We start from the raw sequence: 26,554 nt of genomic DNA, 5'->3' as shown, positions 1-26,554 counted from the left end.
AATAGATGGAGATAACATGGCGTGCAGGCATGGTCGTCGACGATTATTGTTTTCCGTTCTTCATACAAATGAATGCTTCCAACGTAGGTAGGTATAACGTTGGCCGCATATTCGCGATTTACTTCTAATTCTCAGAAAAAACATTGGCAGCATTTATAGATCATAAAAAAAAGAACTATTCCCTCCAACTTTGAGTTTTGTAATACGAAAAACCAAAACTATATGAGAACTAAATTTATGTAAATATCTTTAAATAGTTTTTTTTAATCTTTAATTATCCTTTCAAAGTTCACCAAAATAAAAACTTAGTAGTTATGTTCGCCTATATACTTATGCACCCTTTGATAGTACATAGTTATTTATTCGGTTACACGTTGTACATATTCTGTTCGTTGTAAAATCACCAAATTAGAGCATCATCAGGGTATTTTGACTTATAATCTTAAACCTGTACACCTAATCGACATCATACCAGAACGCCTATTCACATGACGGCACGTCTATGTTAATCTCGCACAATATGAATGAATGAATGAATGAATGATTATACTTTTATTGAACATCACAAAAAGTTCATAGAACAAAAAGAAAAGTATAACAAAACAACGTATACAATTTGGCGGCCTTATCGCTACATAGCGATTTCTTCCAGGCAACCAATGGCGAAGATGAAAAACAGATACAGAAAAATGACAAACAATACACAATATGTGTAAAAATAAAGTGGAGTAATAGAATGTCGATAGATGGTCAAAGCCTCCCGACCAGAAAATATAAATTCCGAAATTATCCCCGCATCGGATCAGCGACCTCCCACGGTCGGATCAGAATGCAACAACCAGTGTCGCGTTTTTGTAGCCAATGTTCGGGCAGCCTTACACCTACATAGATAATGAGGTTTTATTATCCATCTATTTTCGTTCAGTGACGTGCAGATACCATTGATGTATGTACGTAACAGACAGTTTTAAAACGTGCGTTCGATTGAAAACAACTTCCTTATAATCATTTATCCTTGATATAGTTAATAAAATATTCTCTTACTTTCGTATTGAGACCTAGAGGTATCGTGAAAGAACTTAGACTGTGATATAAATGTAACAACTGGATTGTACGCGAATAAGTTGCTCTATAGTCTGCGCTGTTCGCCTGCGTTCGTTACGAATTTTTTTACAAATCCTGGGATAAAAGGTAGCTTTTAGCCCGCCTGATCGAGCGCGTGAAAGGCCAAGCGAACTAACTAACAAAATTTCAACTAGCATTTATAATATAAGTAAGACTTACTATCGACTTGGCATCCCAAGGAAACCATAACTGTGGTATAAATGTAAAATTCGCATTGCATCCTTAGTGGACCAATAAGTTGCAGTGAACGATATTTCTTGGCGGAAAATGCAGGCTTATTATACTTCTCGCCCTCAGTGTGTACGCATTTAGTTAGAAACTATAGGAAGTTGCCATAAAATTCCGACAGAATTTATGAGGTAACTAAGTTTTTCTGCACAAATTCCGAGAGAAAAATTTGTTTTCTCGGGATGAAAAGTAGCGTATGTATTGAAGCAGGCGTTAGGTGGAATTCCATGATATATTATGAAAATTAAGCTTAATTTGCTATTATACTCCGCGAAAAGCAGGAGAATCTATATGGTAGATATTAAGCTTAATTTTCATAAGTGGCTTATGTTACTCTCCGTTCATTCAACTAATTCTATTCCAAAAACCAAGATGATTAGACATATTTGCCTTGTTTAGGTTAGGTTGTGAAGGAAGGACTAACACACAAACAAATACAGAGTGTATTTGTTTGTATATAGACCAACCTGACCTGTTGTCAATAAGTGATGTGACGCAGAGCGGGTGGGTCTAGAAGAGTGGAACTCTTGAAACTCAGGTCCTGGTCGATAAAATACTGCTCGAGCTATGAAACGCAGTGTTGACGACTGCAGTCTTTTAAGTGGGTTGCTCTAAATTGGATGCCCGGGGCAATTTGTAAATAGAACAGAATAGAATAGAAACACATTATTTGCAACAAAACACAATAGGAAAAACACAAGGAAATCAGTAATAGTACTTAGTGCAACGGTGCAAAGGCGAAAGGAGAGGTGAAATATATAAAAACGCTTGGTAAAAAACCTTTTACAAAATATTGCTTCTATGAAGTCGGTTAAAAAAGTATTTTACCGTGCGATCAGCTTTATAACCATTAGCTGTATATGCTAATCTTCGTAGGTAGGTACGCCAATCGTTATCTGTCAAAAAAGTTATCAGCGATATATTTTTGTCTATGTAGAGTATAACTACTGAAGTCAGTTTTCGAGGCAAATTCGTTGTTTTAACACGCTCTGCATGACAGTGCTGGATACAAAATGAAGTTTAATAAAACTGAGACGGAGTACAACATGAAATCTATAAGATTTCTGCTGTTGACTATCACAACAATGTTTATCGTAAGTACCAGATACTATTATTATAATTCTTATTAATATTCAAATTATTGTATTGCAGTTCGTGCATGCATTTAACTACATCATTGGTATAGTGGTTAGCATGTTTATCTATATTAGGTCCTGGGTTCGAATCCCTGGTATTGGGCTTCTGTAAAAGAGTTCTCAGTATCTGCCCGGAGTTTGAAAATTCAAGTCCTCAACCCCCGTGCGTCGGGGAGCGTATTAGGGCATCAGTCCCGGTTATTATTAAAAACTTGTAATAAGTCGTTAAAGCCTACCAACTCATATTGGAGCAACGAGGTAGGTCTACGCTCTAAAACCCTCTCTCCTATGAGGCATTTATAAAAAAGGACTTTCTACCCGTAAGATTAGTTAGGATGTTAACATTATAAGGGTGTATATTAGGGGTAATCTAGTAATACTCTTAATTACTAACAGGCCGTGATGGTCGCACTCAAGGTTTACAGTAAGATTAAAATGAACTGCGCATGAAATGCATTTTGTGACGTCCATTCTGACACCTCTTAATTTTAAGAATGTAAACAGTCCTTGCAAAGTTTGAAGTAAATAGTTAATTATAGTAAGTAACTAAGTAGGTATCCATATAGAAAAGAGTAGGGTCCTTTTAACACCTTTCCAAATCTGTTTGCGCTGGAGTGAATGATCGGAACTGTGATTAATACCACCACCAAAAACGCTCGCAATCCCCATAAGACTTTTCATTATGCACTGAATTTATTATTTTATAACATATTAATTTTTGTTGTTCTCTTTTATTGTGCATTACAAAACAATGAAAAGACATTTAGCAACATTAACTGGGTCGACGTTGTAAAGACAAAAGTTACAGTTTATTTGTCTCATATTATATTTTTAACATTTACTTATCTAGTCATTGTTTACGTTGCGTCTTATCTATAACACTCTATAGGACATACTTATTCACTTATAGATAAACAGGACTATCTAGGCATTGTGGTTGGGTATTATGAATGTTAGCAGTACCGGAATTACAAATGGTTTCAGTGCCTACACAGGATTCTCTTTTAAATTTAAACATTACGTTGAAATTTCGTGTAATATGATAGAAAAATAGGGTAGGACCAAGTGTACTTCCTTGGGGAATCCCGTGTGTTATAATGTTGCTTTTACTGCTGACACCTGCAACCCTCACAATTTGACTTCGATCGTGTAGGTATGATAATTATGTAATCTATATTCATTGCAATGGAATCATTGAAACGGAATTGTAACTGAATAATTAAATAAATAAAAAAAAGGATTCTGTACCCAATAGAAAAAAAAAGTTTCTAAAACACTGTTTAGCTTTTGTAAAGAATAACTGGAATATAAGTGGAATGTCCCAAATTATAGTTTCTGATTCTTCGGCGGTCTGGTTCGTGGGCGCCAGCGCTCGTGTTTCTTTGCATCACTTCATTGCACAGAAAAAAAAATAGAAGAAACATTATATTGCACGCAAAACATAACGGAAAAGAGACAAGAGTAAGAAGTTTACAGTAAAGGAAATTGTAGGAATGCAAAGGCGGCCTTGCTGCAAAAAATCCTGATCGTATATTTTCGAGGGAAATTTTTTTTAAGTGAAAACTTCTTTAGCGGCGTTGAGCACTTTTCTGTAATGGGTATAAAATCTTAAACTCGCGTCAGGACACGTGACCTGATCGAAAAAGCGTAAGACGGATTTGTCAAAACTACTATTGATGCGGTCTTTATTAGACATTTAAATAGGTTCGAATCAAAACTGTTCGTTTCTTAACTTCAGCTACCATAAACCTATCGTATCAGTTTTAGAGATTGGCGATGATAGTTCTGGTAATGATGATGGTGAAAAAGTCGTTGAAATTATGGATGAAAGTTGATTTTTCGGAGAGATAAACTTTTTAATGTAAAATAATTGTAATAGTTTTAAAGTGTTAAATTTTTAATGTAATATAAATTGTCATGTTTGTGTACGATAGCGCAATAAATGAATATTGTATTCTACCACATAAATGATAGTACTTTTATACTGATAAAGCAATTGGTGCAAAATTATTCCCTAACCATTCCAAAATATCAAACATGCTCAACGTTAATTAATAATCAAGTTTTCACTTCTGCCGGCACTCCCGGAGTGCAACCCGTCTTTTTTTTTATTTGTATAACACTACGCAGAATATACTTTTGCAATTCCGTGCAATGACGGGAAGAAAAAAAATGGACATTTGATAATCTCATTTTCGAGGAAAGCAAGTCGTTTAAAAAGAAGCTTAATTTTTTTTTATTTCTCTGCAATCCAGCTCTTGATGCAATTTCATCTGATAAGTTTTGATACAGTCTTAAGATGATAGCAGGGCTAACCTGTTAAGGGCTTGGTACATTGAACCCTTAGTCGGTTTCCATACCATGGTTTTTCGAACTTCCCATACTTTTATATTTCCTATGTCCAGCAGTGGACGTCTATTGTTTGACATGATGCTGATTTTGAGAGAATATACCATCTGTTTCAGATAATCGCTGGACTCATGATCGTACTGGGATTCTCGGTGTACTCCCATTACCACACGTTCTCGTTCTTCTACGAGAGCGCCAATAGCGGGAGGTTGTTCACGCCCTCATTGCTATGTATTCTTTTGGGCATGTTCCTGCTGATCGTCACTCTGTTTGGATTTTTCGGTAGCATAAAACAGAGCACTTGCATGGTGAATTTGGTACGTATATGTACCACGTAGTACCAAGTAGTTTCGGAGCCTATTGGGTACACTGTATAATATTAAATCATACTGAGATGTTTTTACGGATTTTTTTATTACTTTCATATTAGTAATTTCTTTTTGGATCAAATTCTGAAGGCGATTGATTATAAAGGCGAAAGTTTGTATGTTTGTTTAGGCTGAAATTAGTTACAGGGATAGATTGTTGTTTGGAATACGACAAAGGCTACTTTTATCCCGGGAAATAAGAGAGTTGCCGCGAGAATAAAACAGCCTACGGCCTAAACCCATTCTGAAAAGAGACCCGTGCCCTGTAGTGTCCCGGTAGAGGGTTTATAATGAGGATAACGTGTTAAAAATGAATTAATCTCTGCAATCTTAAGCAAGGGTTGCTTTTTTGTCATAAGTTCAATACTTTGAAATACATAAATGTACCTACAAAGATTCTTCTTGAAAATTTAAGAGACCAATTATAATTTATTTTTTAAACTCCTCTTATTATAAGCAGGAGGTTTCAAAATATTGTTGCATAAAACGTACGGGCTTTTTATTTCAGTATGCACTCATTTTGGGTATTATGCTTATACTGAAGTTGGTGGTGATAATACTGGCGTTCACACTCGACACTGGGGCAATAAGGGCCATTTTGTACATACCGGTATCTCAATATGCATCAGACCCAGAAATCGAAATGGAAATCGACCGCCTTCAAGTGTCTGTAAGTCCAAATATATTTATTTTAATTATACAAAAATTACCTATATATTTTTTTAAATCTAGGTTTTTAATAGCTAACGGGTCTTGAAGAAGAAACTGAGTTACAGATGAATATCGACGGATTGGAGTTAAAGTCAGTGGGCTAAACACTTAGCAGTACCAGCAATCAAAACCGTTGATTGGGTCGACTCATCAAAATCAAAAGCCAAAACACTCGACTGCTGGACTAAAGGCCTCTCAGCGGAAGGGCTGTCCCATAATAACCACGCTGGGCAGACGGGTTTGTGATCGCAGTAGATGGTAGTATTGGCATACAGAACGCTGCTGACCCTTCTCCGTTTTACCTTAGTCGCCTCGTACGACATCCGCGGTAATAGGAGGGGTGGTGACAACTGTATATATGTAGTGCCGTCGCCACACGCAGGCTACGTCCAACAGTGGAAAAAGGCTTATTTTTAATCTACCCTGCGTATAAAATTACTCAAACCAGCATTTACTTGTAACCTAACAGACAATTTTTTTTTTCAAGTGTACTTTTCTAGTAAATGCTCTGGACGACGAATGCTTGTGTACGAATTAAACCGATTGGGTAAATGTTACACCATCCACTTTAGTAATATATTGCATTTAAAATAAAATAAATGAATGTTTAGAGATTCAGAAATATATTTCTTTTAACTTTTCCTTTTTTAGCTCAATTGCTGCGGTAGCGATTCGCTTTTTGACTACGAGGGTATGGAGTTTACGGGCAACCATTCCACTACAGTGGTCTCCACAACCATCAATGGCAACAGCGTGATGATCGTTGTACCAGAAACTTGCTGTATCACACCGGGCGTAGACATATGCGTTAGGATGAGAGAACGCAGCTGTAAGACCGCATTGGTGAACCTGTTCTCACAGAACGCTAGCGTGATTGGCGTTTTGGGGATTTCTGTTATGTTCATACAGGTAATATTTAGGTTATTTGGGATTTCAGGGTTGGTTGGGTTACAACAAATAAATATTGTCATCGAAACGAACAAAAAGCTTATATTAACAATCGAATTACCAGAAACGGACATAAATTAGTGGTTTCTGGGGTTTGTGGGGTTGAGTATACGCTTTAACAACATATTTCCTAAGGTAATTCTTGACCTACCAATACATACATTTAAAAAAAATGTGTAAAAAAACATCTTATACAGCGAGGTTACTATACTTCCTTAATTACAAGGTAGATTGGAAGCAGCCAGTCTTGCTTGATTGTAAAGGTTGATGTTGGAAAAGAGCAACTAGCCGGCTCTTCTCGGTATAATCTGCTTTCCGAACCGGTGGTAGACTCACTACAAACCTACATACTTGACGTTTCAAAAGTGCTTATAAAGTAGGCCTACTTGAAATAAATGAATGTGAATTTGAAAAATCAAAATATGTCTCTTTATAAAGCATTTGGTAGCATATTGTTGAGCCAGGCCGGCCAGGCTAGGTCCAGAGCTTGAGCACCAATTTCCGAAAAACCTTTTGTAGGTCCGCGTCACTAAGGTGGATTAAGTAAAGTCGACGTCAGTAATAAGAGTCTAGTAAATGTAAAGTAATAAATAAACTATTTCAAGTGTTTGTGTTGAGTTTTTTTTTATCAACACTAAGAGCCAGAGTCTAACAGATCGAAGGCAAAATCTAATTGAATTAATTGGTTTTATTTACAGTTGCTGGGAATTATTTTTGCGTTATTGCTAGCAAGGTGCATCCGCAAAGTGAAGAGCGAACGGGGTTTAATGTCTTGGAGGATCAAGGAGCAGACGATATTGGCACGCCAAAGTGAAGAGACGAAGAAGCAAGATGCAACCACGGATGATCGTGTCTACATACCACCCCATGAATCTAGCACAGCTTAAAAATAAACCGTCGCTTTATCCATCGAGCCATCACATATTTATAATCCATTATTTTATTTATTTACTGTAAATTACTGATTAAGAGTTTGTGCTCGGAATGCTTTATCATTTACCACTCTAAAATACAATTAAAATAAGTGCATACTGAGAAACATCCAAGTATAGATCAAACGCCATAGTTTTAGCTTGAAAATGCAATGATCCCTCCTAGATGGCGCTTTTTGTATCAGCGATCAGTCGAGGATTCTGGCCGGATTTGGGAAGCACTGGTTGTGATTATTATTCTAATGTACTTCGCCAGTTCTGCAAATTATATAAGTACATTTTCTGCAAATATACTTATAGTAATATATATTGGTAGGTACTTCTCAAAAAGTTTAATCAAAAGTTTATAATTAATGTATAGGAAACTAACTTTCTTTTTATTTCATTCTTCAATTATTCATATGAATGTATTTTAAAAATATATGTAATACATTTTACCCTTATTTTCTTATGTTTCTCGTTTTTTACCCATTGGCCGTTCCCTAATAAAAGTTAACGTGTACACAATAGATACGGTAGCCGAGCTGTGAGGGCTTCGGCTCCACTTCCAGGATCCGATCGTCGGGGAACTTTTCAATAGAGTCCGATCGGCACCTAGATCTAGCACCGGAGAACGGATAAACGTTCTCCGAGCTCATGGTGCTTGAATTGGAACCCCGCATTGGTAATTGCAGCTATGGTCGACTCCCAATGAAGTGGACAGACAACTTCAAGGGCGTCGCAGGAAGCCGCTGGACACAATCGGCACATAACCATGGAATTTGGAACCTACAAAAGAACTACGGGTTATGAGTATACAGTTTGTAGTCAATATCATGTCGTTAAGTCAAATGTCAATGTCATTACTTATGTCATCACTTGTCTCCCGGCTAGCGTCGCTTACATGGAATATCATGGTATTATTTTATTAAAGTCCTAATTTGAATTCGGCCTCTGTTTATTATTAAATCATCACCTTTACACCTGCTCAGGGAAATAATATACTACATACAGTTGACGTCTATCCGTTGATATAGTGATGATCACCTGGTGATTAGCTTGGTTGTGACAAAACACTGCATCAATATTACACTCACAATTACGATTTCAAACAAAAACATACGCAAACTATCTAAGAAAACGTAAAACTAAATTTGTACTATCTAAAACTAGAACAAATTATGGAAAGAAAAGCATACTGTGTGAGGGAGTGCTGTTGTACAATAATTTACCTGAGAGAATCATTAACACTAAAAGTTTACCAATGTTTAAAAAACTTGTTATTGAACATGTACAAAATACCGTTCAGTTAAGTTAATGTGACCTCTTTGAAACGATTTGTATTATCGCTCGCTAACTTTTTCTTTAACCACCCGCAAAAAAATTTTACTTTTAAATAATATGGTACATTTGTAAAGCACTTTGAGATTTTGTATCTACTAATTTAAAAATATTATTGTATTCTCGATGTAAGTGAACTATTGTGTTCTTTTTTGAGAAAATAAATGTCTTTAAGCGGAATATTCTGGCGTTACACCAAGTTTATTATTTAAGAACCTACAAATATATCGCTAGCTAGCTCCTCATGATAGCTGAGGGTAGGTAGATAATTTTGTTTGCTAATGTCAAAGCTGTGATGGCTTGCTAAGTAGTTAATACCCGTGAATCCTTATCTAGGGATCGATAAATCCCGAAAGATTAGAACATACCTGTACTTACTGGGTTTCGCTTAACTTCTGTGCTTAAAATATATGAGGGTGAAATTGAACTTTAGCATTTGTCCGTTTACGGGTGTCTAATAGAGAAACCCCGAAATAAATATCATACTATGTACCTAATTTGTGACTCACACTGAAAACTAAATTAAAAGGAATTAAAATTAAGAATATTTTGGGGATCTCGTGCAGGGCTTTGATGGCTAGGAGTTTGAGGGCTCGATGGTGTCGAACGAGGAGACTAAGGGAATCTATCTTCTATATATATAAAAGAGAAAGTGTGTGGGTATGTTCCGTATAGGCTCCGAAACGGCTGGTCCGATTTCAATGATTCTTTCAGGGAATCTCCGGATTGACCTGGCGAGTACTCCTGTAAAGTTTGGTGACGATCGGAGCACTCATTTTTTTGAACTGTTAAACTGTCAAATACAGCTTTTATTTAATATGATGATATTCTATTGTTGGGTGTACATGGGTGTAGATAATGATCTTCACCCGCACGAGAAGAGAATAGAAGAGAATGAATACGGAGAGAAATAAATGATTTAATATATTATGAGACTTATATTAAAAATTTAATGATGTAAGTTTATTGTTTAAATAAAACAAAGCAAAATCTAGCCCGGCGAAGCGGGCTGGGTAGGCTAGTACATAATAAAACATAACCCTGGCAGCAGCGTCCCATGCTATATATAATACCATCTACTGTGATTACCAACACCTCTGCTCAGCGTGGTGATTATGGACAAACCCTCCCTTTGGGAGAGGACTTTGGTCCAGCAGTGGAATATTATAGGCTAGATTTATATGATGTCGCTGCAGGGTTGGCAGGAGGTGAATTTTTTTTTCTGTGGAGGTTGGAGGATATCTTTAAAAAGCCTCATGAAGCAGTTAAAAATGTTTATCTTCGTAATTTGTGTTTTTAATAAACTTATGGGCAGAGAGTAGGTATAATAGGAATCAATTGTTATCTGTTATCAAAAATTATCAGCGATATTTGTGTGAAACATAAAACATATTCAGTTTTCTCCCATACCTCAGCATTATTATAGTGTACGAACTGACTGTGTAAACAATGCAGATTTATAAATTTAAAGCGAAATTCAACATGAAAACCCTAAAATATCTGATGATGATGATCACAACAAAATTTATGGTAAGTACTGTTAACATTTATCTGTCATTGTATCTATTTGCTTACGAAACAAAGCAAAATTATCTTTAATGCCAATGAAGATACGCCCGATTTATTACACTTTCAAATATTATAGGGACCCCTTTTTACTATTTGGTCAAGTACTGATGAAGTAGTTAGTACATAGTTTAGCTCCGGTGGCCATCCGGAACTACACAATAAACCTTGCTTATGTCACAGTTTGCGATTCGATTACTATATTATCGTTAGAAAGCATTTTCTGATAATCAGGAGTGTAAAGGAGTTTACGTCGAAGTACCAGGAGAATTTTTCAACAATTAAGTCCCTGTATCGGAAAAAGCAATATTTTGAAAAATATGATAAGCATAGAGTACGCAATTTTTTTTTCTTTTGAGTTTTCGTTCAGTTCTAAAGCCTGCCACACGCATAATACCACATATTTGGGATACAGTTTTCTGGCCTCCTTAGATAAAAGATGTACTAAGTCATTGTCACAGACACCCAATTCCCGCATATCAAGATTGTAGTGAACCCTAAATAAGAGTTGACACTCGACTATTAGACCTAACTTGGAGATGGCAAACCTACTAATCACTCAAATTAATCTGTTTTCGTAATAATTATTTTAAGACACAAAAAGGCTGGCACAGTAGTTGCCTACTAAGTAGTTATGATTGATGGTTTTTTGATAAAAACGTCGGTTTTTATCAATCTTAACAGTAAATGTATCCTTTATCTTCATTTAATACACATTTAAACTGCCCCACTGACGTCTTTATTTCTTGACCTAACCTAGAGTCCATAAGAATGATAATATTTTAATGATAATAACCAGAAAAATATATATATTGCTTCCGATTCAATAAGGTAGGACCTAGTAGGTAATATAGTTAGTTTGCCAGAATCGCTCGAAATACACGAGCATTTTGTATAAAACTCTTTGCACCCGTTAGGTACGAATCCGATTTAAACTAATAGTTATCTATAGATTAGTATAGAGTAAAATCAAATAATAATTACTCATAACAATTATCAGCTATTAGAATAAGTAGTGAAATTTGGGGCCAATGATCGCAAAGATTATATTAACCGATACGGATAAGGCTTGTGGGATATTATGACTGGACCAATCAACAACAACAAAACAACATATAAAATATTAGGTTTGCTGTCTATTTCTCTTGCACAACAGGAACAACAATTTTATTGCGTTATTTTCAATGGCAAGGTTAAAATTTGTGGTTTTTTTCGGCTAATCGAGACTTATGTACTTAGATTTTTGTTTTAATAGACACATTTTTTTGTCTTGCGCTTACGACTTCGCTCTCCTTTTGTGTGCACACATCTCTAACTTTTCGGAGTAACATGCGTTTTTCAATTATGCAATTCTATATCACGTGCACGCCAGAAAGTTCTTCTTATTGTTCTCATAGGCGTATGAAGTTTACCAATCCGCACTTCACAAGCGTGGCCTTAAGCGTTAGCCTGAAGTGAGAAGGCATTTAATTAATTAAATGCCGAAACTGCTGATGAAAATGAAGCTTAATTTGCTAAACTCCGCGAAGAGCAAAATAATCTGTATAGTGCACTTTCTTCAATCTTTATCCTCTACACCAAACAGATTCGCTCCGACCTTGGAGGAACGCTTTGGAACGCTCAGGAGATGTTGATAAACACTATGACTGACTTAACAATTACATAATAGATATGATCAATATAACAACAACAGGTAGTTATTAGTAGTTATATTGATTTTGGAATCAAAGATTGGCATAGATTCTTAAAATGTATTGTTAGTATATTAATTTCGATTCCCACAACTGGAAAAAATGTTTGTGTGATGAACATGAATGTGTTTCAGGCGATGGCTGGATGGCGATGTGTGTATTGTCGTAATATAAGTATTTATTTATTATTATTACTTATAAGTTTTTACTACATAGATATATTAAGGTGTTCTGAACATTCTGGTTTCAGATACTCTCCATTCTTATGATTGTTCTGGGATTCTCAATGTACGCCCGTTACCACACGTTCTCGTTTTTCTATAACGAAGTCAAAAGCGGGGAGTTCCTTACCCCCGCCTTATTCACCTTTGTACTGGGTATATTCCTCCTCATCGTCACATTGTTTGGATTCTTTGGTACTTTAAAAGAGAGTACTTGCCTGGTAAATTTGGTAAGTGACTTTTTTATTAAGTTCAAAGATCGATTCAAGGTTATGTCCATGTGTCATAATGGGAGATATTTTGGAAGACTTTAAAAATACAATGACGGCAGTTGTACTGTATTTTCTAACATCGAGTTAGCTTTTAGATTCATCGTAAGTACTTACAATTAAGTACACCGTGGTCGTTTCTAGAAGATATAAGCTATAATTTAACTAAAAGAAAAGTAGTCTTTACTAAAATTACTTCTGATGATTTCATAAGTTGTTCTACTTTAATGATCAAATAAAACAAGGGTTGGAGAATGAACATGAGCAAGACGAAAATTATGTCAAAGCTTATGCTCCGTTCCACGTTTTACCATTGAGTAAGACTCAACGTTGCGTAGGTCTAAATATTAACACCCAAAATTTTTGATCAAAATTCATAATAATTAATGATAGTCAAGATCTTAAATCTATATTTCTCAAAATGATCGAAATTGGAAAAGAAATGAGGCGATCCTCAGAAGAATCAAAGATGCCTACCGATATACTTCAACGAGTTGCGATACACAAGTGGCAATGGACGAGTTGCATACATCGGAGGACTGATCCTGCGTCCGTTAGTCCTCGGAGGAGTCATTGACGCTTGGGTAGCTATAGAACATCGATCCCGCGCCGGAAAACGAAGCGTTAGGAAGGATTTAGGAAACCATAAAAGTTCTGAATGAAGGCTAGGTTCTACCATAACTTGAATTATATTTCAACATAACAATTTATATAACATACCTAATTATTTTACAAAAACACGTCAACAATATCAAAATATTGCTCCTTTAAGTTATGGTAGGTATCCTGAATTCAAAGGCGTCGGTTGATAAAATGATGAAGATGATGATATTAAGCTTTTATCGAAGCTTCACCCACGTGATAATCACATGATAAAAACCTTTGTATATATTTCAGTATGCACTTATTTTGACTATTTTACTAATACTGAAGTTTGTCGCGGTCATACTGGCGCTTTCACTGGATACAGCGACCATAAGGGCAATTTTGCACATACCAGTTACAAAATATGTTTCGGACTCCGAAATCGAAATGGAAATTGACCAGCTGCAAGTGTCCGTAAGTATCCATTAAGATTATTTCAGGTTCGGGACGGGGTTAAAACTTATAACTAGTGCAACGAGCGAGCGAGCCAGCTATCAATCTCAAAGTGAACACGAAATTACTATACAGCCATGGTATCAAAGTAAAATTCTGAGGTGAATTTTACGGAGAATTAATAATCTTTTAGGTTTTCGGTTGCTCTTGATACTAACAGAATAGATACCTACCTACTTCATATAATGAACGTGAAAGTGTTTCCCTATTCGTAACCCACCCATCTTTTTTTAGCTTAGGTATTTTTGTGGAGGAAAGCATAGAAGTAGCTTGCATAATACAGGATATAAAGGATATAGCTCTGTTTAAACTGAGACGAATATCTACTTACCGCGCGTGTCGCATTTAAAACACTCAGTGGATATGTCTACTGTCCATAACAAACAAATACGATCGACCCGAAATGACTGCAGTGCTGCGTATATCCCCTGACAGGCATAAAATAAACGTGTCTAACTGCCAAAGCACGGAAACTGGGAATGGGAGAAGTTTACCCCCGCTTACTACTACGCGTACAGGTATATTACCTATTTAGATATTACTTACTTCCACTTGAGCTTGGAATATTAGGTCGATTATGCTGTGGGAGAAAATGAAATTTGATGATTTCCCGGGAAGAAAAGTCTCCTAGTCGTGCAGGGCGATATCGCCTCAGTTTGAACAGAGCTTCAGGGACTTTTCTGCGGTCCTCTCGACGTCAAAAACAACCTAACTAAATGCTAGTGAGCTGGTAGTTAACTAAAACAGAGTGGAGCTGGTAAACAAACATTTTTTCGTAGGGATACTCTCCACGCAATTCCCGTTCACATTTGACTTTTTATTTTTATTTTTCCCAGCTAAACTGTTGCGGCAGTGAATCGTACTTAGACTACGTCGGCATGGAGTTCACGAGCAAACACTCTACATCAGTATTCCTTACGATCTACGGCAACTCTCTTGTACCGGTGGTGGTACCCGCATCTTGCTGCGCCACAGAGGGCGTCGAATACTGTGCCACGATGAGGACTACCGGCTGTAGCTCGGCGTTGATAAGTTTCTTTATGAGGAGCTCTAACGTCCTTGGTGTGCTGGGGATAGCTGTTACAATGATGAAGGTAATGAGTATGTTATGCCTTATACATCGATCAGTTTGTGGTCTATTCATCTTTCCTCTCAGACACTTTATTTCTGCCGCCAATCACCATGGCTGATTCCAGAATTGCTGTATGTCTGGTGGCCTTGTTGCCGGCGTAATTACAGGTACGCGAGGCTTATCACCTAGGCCTCGGGTTAATGGACACAAGCATGCCCTGCGAACACTTCGCAGCTCGGTTATAGGCAACGGTTTTACACTGTACCACCGTCAGGCGGGCTATCAGTTATAACTAAACCAAAAAACAATCTTACCATGGTTTTGTTGCAGTTGTTGGGTATCATTTTCGCGGTGTTGCTTGCGCGGTGCATCCGGAAAGCGAAGAGTGAGAGGGGCCTGATATCTTGGAGAATCAATGAGCTGGCGATAGCGGCGCGCGAGAACGAGGCGAGAAATCAATCAGGGAACTAAGATGCAATAACCAATAGCGTTGGCGAACAACCTAATCATTTAGTCGTCCCATAATTCAAAAGCAAGAAATTGAAATAGTTTATCTTTAGGCTGCACGCGACTTTGTCCGTGTTTGATTTTGTTTTTTTATTTTTACGGTCTATTGCAAAAATCTTTAATGTACAGCCACGGCTAGTCTACGATTTTATTATAGATATTCTGCGTATTGTCAACAATATTGACCGTGTGCGGGGCGTATCGAAAAGTATTGGTAAAAAATATTGTCAATAATATTGACTGTGTGCGGGCAGCCTTAGACTTTCATAACGCTGAGACGTTCGAGCATATACCACGTACAAACCTCAAATTAAATATATAGATATATTTCATTAATTATATATATTAGACATGAACAGTATTGTATACAAACTGTATTTGCAGACACTCGCGAGTTTCTTCAATCCAGAAAACCTAGACCCACATACATTTTGTGTTGTTAATCTTGTTTTCTTTCTTTTTGTGCATTAGGTAGTCTTTAGGCTATCTTTCTAGATCACGCGTACTGTACGTTTAACTAATGATTATTGTTCCGAATGAACGATTGAAGTAGCTCATTACCACCGCAAAGGGTTATTTTAGGTGTACTGACATATTTATGTACTATTCAAACACTACATTAAAACGAGAAACATTAGGCCCATTTTACCTTGACGTAAGTGTACCAACAATCAAGAACGATTCCAGGATTACGTGCTTGCGAATTTCATTCTAAGGGCGTATTATGTATAATGATGAGAAGGATATAGAGTCAACTCGGCCAACCCACTCGACGCGACGCGACGGGTCAACTACTCTCCGCCCGTGGCTACTGCATTAGGCCGACCGTCGTTTAGCTTTGCTTGGAGTACATGTAACACCGTACACCTGTACACAGTACACCTGTACTCCCAATGAGAATACAAACAAGTTAATCAGTGTTAAATAATCACACGTAATCAACAATATGCTAAGGATTGATTATAATTTTATTTTTTTATGTATTGTTTATGAAATAAATAAATACTAAAAATATATAAGTACGTCGTTGATACACATTCTTAATATACTCTTCAAGTACTCAGGTACCTTCAGTACTACTTTATTCTGTAAGTTACGTAAACCTAAGTACGTAAGGCATGCCAATATTTTCGTTTGGAAAAATGTGTTGCATTTTACTTACGTACTACGTTATTATATTATGGAACAGGTAATATCATCAGTAATGAATACGGTTTATTGGTACATGTTTATTATCTTTTCATAAGTTATTTTTTTTTTTTTTTTTAAACATATTTAAAAAAAAAGTAAAAGACTAATAAATATAATACGATTTTCATTTCACGAAATGTTATATTACAATTAGGCATCAATACAAGATTACAACTGGTATGAATTGGATATGAAAGGTGACGAACAACCTAATTCAACATCAAGCTGGTAACTACTAGTCAAAACCATCCCAATGGCTGAAGTTCGCAGCAGAGTAGACTAGAGTTTGTTTTAAGATAAGACTTTGTTCTGACTTGAAGTACTGCTTGGCCTAATCAAAGATGCAGAGTTTTTTGCAACAAATTTTTAACTTTGATTCCATGTAGTCTGAAGATAACTAGAGAGTAGATACTCTATATATCATATCATCATAATCATATCAGTAATCGGGTGAGATATCTCCGGAAGACGAATTCGAGGGGCTGGACTCAAATAAATATATTTGATGAACCAGAACAGTGAAATACAATATTTCATTGATCTCTAAAAATTGTATAGTTTGCATGCCATAAGTTGTGCCATTTGGTAACATTTCTAGATATTTTTACAAATAAGACAACAACCTTCCTTTCTATGGTCTGGATTATTAAGCTACTATGTCTTGAATGACACAAGAATCCTTAAATCTCTGACGATGGTCCCAAAACTGCTTTCCCTTATCTCTTATTTCATGTCCCACTGCTGCATGTATGCCGTTACTCATAAAAGGAGGTGTGAACTCCCTATATGCTATGCATACTCTCCTAGAAGCTATGTCCTCCCGTAGGACACAATGCTCCCAGTGGTATCTGCATTCTCCATATATAACTGTAAGGGATCTTCTGTAAGGGGAAAAATATGACTTTATTTAATAATTGTTTTTCTTAGCACACAACATGAGGTTTGCTTATTATGCGAGTAAAGAAAGCTTGCCAATGTTATCAAAAATTGTTTTTGACAAGATTCTTCTCATCCAGGAAGATGATGACATCAGGCGAGTCGCTGGGAGCCTCTGGAGGCAAGCGGCCCAGGACCGTGGATTATGGAACTCGCTACAAAAGACCTATGTCCAGCAGTGGACATTAATTGCTTGAAATTCTGATGATGATGATGATGACGATGATGACTCCATTTAAGCTGGCAAGCTTCTATCTTAGGAATCCCAAAAAATAATATCTATAGTAAATACTTGAAATATATAGAAACCAGGGTCACTGCTTAATCGGCTAACAATGCAGGTTGGCTAGCTTTAATGCAATATGAAAATTACTAGCTGTTGCCCGCGACTTCGTCTGCTTTTGATTTTGTTTTTTGATGTGGCATTAAATTTAGTTGTAGTTCTAAAAAAATTTAAAGTACCCAGTATTGCTAAGCCTTAAATGAGGGGTTTGCTGCTGTCCGCTGAGGTGTCCTGTCCTCTATCTCCAACCACAGTTTGGGCAAAATTAAACACATATTATAACCTCTATAGTACAAAAATAATTATTTAAATAGGTTATAATTTGTCGGAGTTATGGTGTAAAATCATCAAACACTTTCAATCCCTCTCCCAAAGAAACCGAGCTTAATGTCAGGATAAAAAGTATCCTATATTACTTCTAACACTTCCAAGAATATTTGTACAAAGTTTCATGAGGATTGATTAAGTATTTTTTGCGTGAAAGCGTAACAAACAAACTTACATTGACATTTATAATATTAGTAGGGATTTAAAATAACAAAACCTTATTATGACAAGCAGCACTCTATCAGATATATCTAATAGGTGATTCATATATTATTGAATCGAAAAATTATTACACAATAATATTTAATTAAAGATTAAATATTATTGTGAAATAATTTTTTCAATGTTATATCATATGTAATCATTCAACCATCAACCACTCAGATCCCTCTGACCCTGACAAAATGTTTGTTTTAATGTAGATTGCTAGATTAGACAGATAACAGCATACCTTATTAGTGGTATCCTTATAATAACATCCATATCTTTGGTAGGTTTGCAGAATTCTAGCATACTTTTCTCTTTCTCTTCACATACAATATTAATACTGCCATCAGCCTCAACCAAGGGTGGATATTCTTCAGCACAACAAAGGTTATATTTCTTCTTATCTCCTTTAAATGGAGTCATTGTGAGGGCAGAGTCCGCTAAACAGTTTAATGTAATAATTCTCTCACCCCACACCCAACAGTCATCTATATGTGGGTCTATAGAAGCACCTTTACTTGGATCATACTCCAAAGAACACTGTTCTATAACTTCGTAACCTTCCAACAAGTTAACGCTGTGAAATCTATCTTGTAAAAACTTCGAAAAGTGAGGGAAGCCTTCAAATTTACCTGGTAGAATTTTCTGCTTTTTAAAATTAGTTTTGGGACCGTAGTTTTGTTTACGACGTCCGCTCTGCGATATATCCCACGGGACTTCGTCTATGTTCGCTATTAGTTCTTTTTCTTCGTCTACAGATATAAAGTCGAGCTGTATATACACACCAGGGTAATCTATGGATGTACCTTCATGGTTCGGATGCTGTTTATACAAATCGATGTCCCAACCGCTCCAGGCTTTGTTACATAGCGGGCAGTAAACATAACCTTTTTCTTTATCAAGAGGTTTAGTATCTTTTATGGCATTAGCACCGTAATAAGTTTCGCAAACAAGACAGGTCCTGCAACCCTTACATCCGCACGGCCGAGGTTTCATTTTGGTGTCGTAATATTGCACAATATATTTACTTTGTTAAAATTCACTCAACACTCGCTTTGTACCATAAAATCAATAAAAATAACCAACTTATGTGTTTTTGAACCATTTTGTAAATCACACTAAGTGTCAACTGCCAAGGTTGACAGTGACAATTGACATTTCACCCTTTTTTTTCTTTATTCTATCCCAAATGGCAAAAGTATATTACTGTACAGCCAAAACAATAACATTTCACGCGATACTCTAATCGACACAAGTAGGTAGCTCTATTATTCGCAAGCCCTTATGGAGACGTGGTACATTTGATACCGTGCTGAACGATGATAAGTTAACATTTTTTAATTAATATAAATAATAATAATAATTAATATAAATATAAATAATAATATATTAATATAAAGGTTTAACTATTAATGCCAGAGATGCGATTATGTGTGCAAATATATGTATTAAATAGCTTAAATGTGTGGTGTGTGGAAAATATACACAAAATACCGGTATCTGACTGCAGCATACGACACGACATAATAAAATAAACCAGCGCTTAGCGATGCATTTTATTCAGCTATGCAGAACCGGTCACATTTGACATCGCCCTGCCTCGATGTCAAATGTGCGGTTTAACACTCTCACCGCCATACGGTCCGCCGGCGGGACGTATCTTTTCGAGTAGAGTACGCCATCTATATGTTGCACTTGGCAAGATCAGCAGGCCATACGGGCCGCCGGCGTACCGAATCTTTCGCGCCAAAATCTAACAAAATTTCCGTTATAACTTAAAACAATTATCGACTCTGTCACGCCACACTAGTAAACAATCATTAGCCCGCCGGCCGCCCGCACGGCTTGTAACGGTCGCATTTTGGCGCGCGTTTTGTGGAATTTCATCGTTTTATTGTGAATTTCTTCCATTTAATTATTATGTCGGACTCAGAAGATGACCCAGACTACCAGCCACCTACAGACGAAGAATCGGAAAGCATGTGCACGTATTCTGATGCAACTTCATCTGAAGAAAGCGTAGAATTATCCACCAGTCACCAACATCAACATTCTTCAGAAGCCATACCATGTCGGAGCATACCGAATTCGAGCTGGAATATACCGTTATCAGATGGTTCAAGAAAAAAACAGTTTCCGTTTACTGTTGACCCAGGCATGAAAAACATTGGTTCAGATTGTCAAACTGAATTAGACTTTTTATTTTTATTTTTGGATAATGAGATTATTGATTTAATGGTACGAATGACTAATTCATACGCAATAAAAACACAAATACTCAAACGTGTAACACGAAACAGTCGGTTGTCTAAGTGGAACGATTGTGATGCTGCCGAAATGAAGAAATTTCTCGGGCTACTGATTTGGATGGGGCTCAAAAAACTGCCAAAAATTAGTGATTATTGGAGTACAGACGTATTATATGAAAACAATGTTGCAAAAAGAGTAATGAGTAGAAACCGATTCGAATTATTACTTCGATGTTGGCATTTCGAAGATGCTTATTATATTGGCATGACGGGAACAGATCGACTCATAAAAATAAGACGCTTCGTCGAGATCCTTTCAAAAAAATTTGGCCAATACAAAACACCTGGAGAGTTTCTTACCGTTGATGAAACAATGGTAGCTTTTCGTGGCCGGATCGCTTTTATGCAATACATACCTGGAAAACGACATAAGTATGGCATAAAATTATTTAAAATTTGCGACGACGATGGATATACCTATGACTTGATTGTATATGAAGGCAAAAGGACCACTTCAACCACACAAAACGTATCCAGTGAAATAGTCATGAAACTCAGTGATCAATATCTGAATGCTGGAAGAAGTATCGTTACTGATAATTACTATACAAGTGTCACTTTGGCTAATAGTTTACTCCAAAAAAGCACCCATTTGTTGGGGACTCTAAGAAAAAATAGAAAAGGGCTACCAAAAGAATTATTGAAAGAGAAACTAAAGAAAGGCGAGACCTGTGTTATGGAAAATAATGACGGAGTGTTAATTCTACGATGGAAAGACAAGCGTGATGTGTTGGCTCTATCAACTCGGCATACACCTAGTTTTGTCAGCGTGCGCAGCAAGAGAAACCGCAATAAAGTGACTATGAAACCAACGCTGATAGCGGACTATAATCGTCATAAATGTGCTATTGACTACTCAGATCAGATGGGTAGTTATTGTAACCCTGCAAGGAGAAGCTTGCGTTGGTTTCAGAAATTGGCCATAGAGCTTTTATTTAGCACATCACTAATCAATGCCTTTATTTTGTTCAAAAATTCGAAAAACCTAACATCTAAAAAATATACCATAACCACATTCAAAGAAAATATTTGCCGTACATTGATGGGTCTTGATCAACAAAGAAGACAAGGTCGAATTAACCAGGACTGCTCAGCTGGACACCGATTTGGAAAGTCAACGTTGGTCGATCAGCGTAACAGAATAGTAAGAAGAAGATGCATCCACTGCTATGAAAAGAAGAGAGAAGAAGGTTTGACCAGTGTAGAAGCATGTAAAGTAACAAAGAAAGTAAATACAGTGTGCTTACTTTGTCCTTCAAATCCTAGTGTGTGCTCTGAATGCTTTGCTAACTTCCATAGCGCTATTGTAAGGCAGTAATAATGTAATAAAACATTTTTCTTTCATTTAAAATAGCTTTTTTATTTCTGTAATAAACCCCCAGAAATCCTATAAATTTTAAGATAGAGCAATTTTTTTTTTTTTAAATTGTAGGTATAAAAGTAAATTTTGTGTCTGGTTGCTTCACTTTTCTGTAATAGCAGGCCACGCACTACAAAATTAATATGAAATCACGAGGTCGTAGCGGACCGCACGGCCTGCTAGTAAAAATACATTGTGAGCCCGCCAGCCGCCCGTACGGCCTGGTAAACTCGTTAAACATTTTTCACCGCGGCCTGCACTGGTGGGCAAAGATGCGGCCGCCGGTAGACCGCATGGCCTGTAACGCTGAAAAAATCTATATATGGATGGCGGTGAGAGTGTTAATTGTATTTCTTTTGGAGTTCATAAATGCTTTACGATTTGGACCGTTATTCATATGATACTCCTTTGTAAAATTAAAATCGACTCTTTCGAACTTTTCGAACTTTATAGTACCTTGTAATTCGAATTTTGAATATTGTCATCAATGTTAGGTATTGTTTTGTCGATTTTTATTGAATTTATGCCTAGAGCTGAGATTTGCGGCATTTCCTGTTTTATTTGAGCTATCTATGACGATGTGTGAAGACAGCGTTTCATGCTTATATTTCCTAAATTATTTTTATTAGGATCAAATTTTTGTCTTTGCCTCTTTATTTTAATCATGAATTAAGTAAGTTCGAGGAGATATCCATGAGGTAATTTTTGGATCCAAAAATTTTTTGTACTTAAATCTCTAATATACAGTTCTTAAATTGACAGATCTTAAAAGCCTCATTTTCACATACATGTTTCATAATATTTATCTTTTTCCTGTAACATTGTGTAAAGCATACCTCGCACTATTTTAAGACTTGTCATATTGGTTTACTTTGGAGTTTATGTACAAAAACACTAGCAAAAATAAATTAGACTAACAGTAAAAAGATTAACCTAAACGATCACCAGAAATAAAAATAAAATAAAAAAGAAAGACGGGTAGTGAAATTAAAATCAGTAAGTTGATTATTAAGTAGTTTAATTATGCAAATGGGTACTGAATTAAACAATTAAATATATTTTAAATAACGTTAATTAATATAAATAATTATACTAAAATAAAATTTTCTAAACAGCATATAATTATGTTATATCCCTTTTTTTAACTTTTAAAACACAAATTAAGGTTAGAACGTTATAAAATTATGTCCATTTCTTGATTTAATTCTTAACTCCAGTTTTTTTTATATAATTATTTAATGATATTAATTTCGTGACAAGATTCTACATAAAATACATGAATGTGTGTTTGGTGATAGTATAAAATTCTAACTGTATGGTGTATATTGGTTGGTTTTAACATATACGTTAAGCGTAGATAAAAACCGCTTAATAAATGAATAAGTGGCCCGCCACTTATGTTATTGCTGTATAAAATATCAGTGCATAAATGTAAACCTTATTTAAACCCTTATCGGGACGTTTACCTCAGTGCCTCTAAACTTTGTAACTACTTACAATATAAATAAGTATTATTTTTTTATTAATCATATTCTAACAAACAATATTTCGAAGTCAGAACTAGAATTAAAGCTTAATTCATTAAGTAGGTACTTCTAATTTTTAAAATATATTATCTCAAAATAAATCTTAACCATTGTTCTTTAAAAAGTGCGTATTTGTTTTTATTATGCAATTTAGAATGGCAGTGAGTGAAATGACGCTTGATATACTTCAATAAACTCCTTATTTAGATAACAATTTAAATATTTATATATTAATCTTGCGTAGATTATTATATATCTAGTCGTTATATTTTTCTTCTTAAAATTTACTGCATACTGCAGTGCAGTGCTTTGGAAGAAGACTTTCCACATTAACTCTTGATCAGAGCTGCAACGAAAGAATTATTTATAATTCCTTCTGAAACCATGTCAACGTCATAATAACGTGATATGGGTAGAGCCAGTATCCTCCGATCCTACGGTTCCATTCAATCGAGTTCATCAAATTCGAGTACTCGGAACGTGGGATAATAAGCGAGCGCGGGGGGCGGGGGAGAGGGTGTTGGTGGTGCCAATACCACGGCTGGTGGCCGCAGCCCCTGCGCTGCTTGATGCTAATCATCCACTAGGTCCCAGAGCATTAGAGCAGCATCTGATCCACCAGATGTGACAAGACAACGATCATTAAATAGAAAACGAGCTGAATAAATAGATCCTGTGTAGGCTTTAACTTCGTTGTACTCTGCCTTTGGACTTGCGCAAGGATATCTGTAATACAAAAAATAACATTTTATATCTGATCATTACCAGCCCACTACAGAACACGGGTCACCTTAGATAGATTACATTATATCCACCCATATTATTTACTCTTTCCATGATATATTATGAAAATAAAGCTTAATTTGCTATACTCCGCGAAAAGCAGGAGAATCTGTATGGTGTAATTTATAATTTCTTCAATCCTTATACTCCACACCAAACAGATCCTCGGCAATGTACTCACGCATGTTTCGCTCCGTAACCGCAGCATCCTCTGGAGACGTTGACTTTACAATGAATAATTGTTTTTAATCAAATTAAGCTTAATTTTCATAATATATACGGGTCTCCTCCTACAATGAGAAGGGGTTAAGGCCGTAGTCCACGCTGGCCCAGTGCGGATTGGTGGACTCCGCACACCTTTGAGAACATTATGTGGAACTCTCAGGCATGCAGGTTTTCTCACGATGCTTTCCTTCATTTGGTTTTATATCTTATACTCTAACTAAATATACAGATCTACAAAAGTATGATTTAAGTTACCTAAATAATCGAAGGTACCCATCGGAATCACCGCTAATAACAAGATCATGTGCAGCTGAACGACTAGCTGCCGTTATGAGTGACGTCATAGGATAGAAACGATTGTTCCACATTCCTGAAAAACAAAGAAACATTATATAAGAAACAGGATTATGATCGTGATACATTACGTATATTAGAAAGAAAGAAAGAAAGAAACATTTATTTTTTACATTGCGCCACACATTACAATATTCACAACACCACATATGTTATGTGTGGCACAACCTAGAGAAAAGGTGCCAGCTCGGCATTGTGCATGCGCCAGTGGGAGCATACAGCGCTGATTTTCAGTTGGCACCTTGTACCAGGTAACACCACGGAAATACGTAGCCATCCACTGACCACATTTTAAGCTTAGTTTAAAAAAAAAAAAACTAACTAAAGTAACATATATTTATATAAACTTGAAAATAAAACGTACATATATTATTTACTTATTAAGATACACAGTGTAATATAATAGTATTAATCAAAATATTTACCGGAAACGAGGAATCCAACTGTAGAATTGTATGTAAACCATTTAACATCTTTCATGGCTATGGGACTTTTCTCTGGTGACAGTGCCTTTATATCCCCTACAAAAAGTGGATAAAATAATATTAATACAAAAAATGCATCTTGACGACCTCCCTGGCGCAACGGTGAACGCTGTGAATTTAAGCAGGATGACCCGGGTTCAATTCCCGACAGGAGCAATTTATAATTTCTGAATATTCTCTGGTCTGGTCTGGTGGGAGTTTTTGGCCGTGGCTAGTTACCACCCCACCGATAAAGACGTGCCTCTAAGCGATTTAGCATTCCGGTGCGATTTCGCGTAGAAACCGATTAGGGATATGACGGCCACAGTCCACACAGTTTAGCCCGCTAGGTGAGATTGCAGTCAAGGGCAAACTTGTAGAGGAATAAAATAAATATAAATAAAATCCAAAAATTTAAAGTAAGCCTACTTTACGGTAAATATACTTTGAAACTCCAAAAATGTTTATCATTGTGAATATTTTTTTAAAACGGGCAAACCAGCAAGTGGGTCACCTGATGTTAAGTGATCACCGCCGCCCATAAACATCTGCAGCACCAGAGGAGTCACCGATGCGTTGCCGGCTTTTAAGGAATTTGTTTATCCGCCCTTGAATTGAATAACCCTAGATTGTATTTTTAAGGAAACACATCAGATGGGAGTTCGTTTCATAATTTGCAAGTGCGCGGTAGAAATGACCTGGTATTTCGAATAGTAGAAGAATACCAGGCATCCAGATGATGAGGGTGGAATTTATTTCTACGGCGTGAGGTGCGGTCAGAGAACAGGAAAGGAGGTATCAATGAAAACAACTGCACAATGAATGCACTTACAGAATGATAAATCGTAATCAGCTGTAACTGTTTGCAAGTAAATGCCATCAAGACTCCAGTCTAGTTGAACGAGTGGTTGTGCACCTCGAATTTTGTTAGACTTCTTATAGGAAAAGCCATCTCGGGATACCCGGAAGAGATATATACTTCCATTCTGTGATCCAATCGCAAGAACATCCCCAGCTAAAAAAAAACATTTGCATCATTGTATGAACT

General features: G+C 36.4%; 4 protein-coding genes across 10 annotated transcripts in view; 2 read left to right on the top strand and 2 right to left on the bottom strand.

Annotated features, from left to right (window-relative positions):
• Positions 1 to 984: 984 nt before the first annotated feature.
• LOC120624650 (CD151 antigen-like) lies at positions 985 to 8,726 on the top strand. Of its 7 annotated transcripts, none has more exons than XM_039891314.1 (6): positions 985 to 1,064; positions 2,291 to 2,447; positions 4,955 to 5,155; positions 5,715 to 5,876; positions 6,569 to 6,826; positions 7,564 to 8,726. In XM_039891314.1, exons 2-6 carry the CDS (start codon positions 2,367 to 2,369, stop codon positions 7,750 to 7,752), a joined length of 891 nt encoding a protein of 296 aa, XP_039747248.1. In that variant the 5' UTR covers positions 985 to 1,064; positions 2,291 to 2,366; the 3' UTR covers positions 7,753 to 8,726. The 7 variants fall into 7 exon arrangements, with proteins under 7 accessions (XP_039747248.1, XP_039747245.1, XP_039747249.1 ...); XM_039891311.1 differs by having other exon boundaries at positions 985 to 1,191; XM_039891315.1 differs by lacking the exon at positions 985 to 1,064 and adding an exon at positions 1,220 to 1,484.
• Positions 8,727 to 10,566: 1,840 nt separating this feature from the next.
• On the top strand, positions 10,567 to 15,587 carry LOC120624677 (probable tetraspanin tspC). Its single transcript, XM_039891350.1, has 5 exons — positions 10,567 to 10,647; positions 12,625 to 12,825; positions 13,762 to 13,923; positions 14,799 to 15,056; positions 15,365 to 15,587. Exons 1-5 carry the CDS (start codon positions 10,567 to 10,569, stop codon positions 15,503 to 15,505), a joined length of 843 nt encoding a protein of 280 aa, XP_039747284.1. The 3' UTR covers positions 15,506 to 15,587.
• Positions 15,588 to 16,771: 1,184 nt separating this feature from the next.
• On the bottom strand, positions 16,772 to 19,609 carry LOC120624705 (alpha-ketoglutarate-dependent dioxygenase alkB homolog 4). The gene is made up of 2 exons (XM_039891386.1): positions 18,730 to 19,609; positions 16,772 to 17,613 (listed from the first exon to the last, which is right to left on the bottom strand). Exons 1-2 carry the CDS (start codon positions 19,479 to 19,481, stop codon positions 17,379 to 17,381), a joined length of 987 nt encoding a protein of 328 aa, XP_039747320.1. The 5' UTR covers positions 19,482 to 19,609; the 3' UTR covers positions 16,772 to 17,378.
• Positions 19,610 to 24,020: 4,411 nt separating this feature from the next.
• LOC120624310 (echinoderm microtubule-associated protein-like CG42247) overlaps positions 24,021 to 26,554 on the bottom strand; it is a 40,757-nt gene continuing 38,223 nt past the window's right edge. The window contains exons 16-19 of the mRNA XM_039890775.1: positions 26,339 to 26,521; positions 25,468 to 25,563; positions 24,944 to 25,058; positions 24,021 to 24,406 (exon numbers count right to left, since the gene is read on the bottom strand). Of these exons, the coding sequence (XP_039746709.1) occupies positions 24,253 to 24,406; positions 24,944 to 25,058; positions 25,468 to 25,563; positions 26,339 to 26,521 (548 nt within the window). The 3' untranslated portion in view covers positions 24,021 to 24,252. The remainder of the gene's footprint in view (positions 24,407 to 24,943; positions 25,059 to 25,467; positions 25,564 to 26,338; positions 26,522 to 26,554) is intronic.

This window comes from Pararge aegeria, chromosome 6 (genome assembly GCF_905163445.1).
Source record: "Pararge aegeria chromosome 6, ilParAegt1.1, whole genome shotgun sequence".
Taxonomy (NCBI): Eukaryota; Metazoa; Arthropoda; class Insecta; order Lepidoptera; family Nymphalidae; genus Pararge; species Pararge aegeria.
This window is presented reverse-complemented; position numbering and strand designations above follow the sequence as displayed.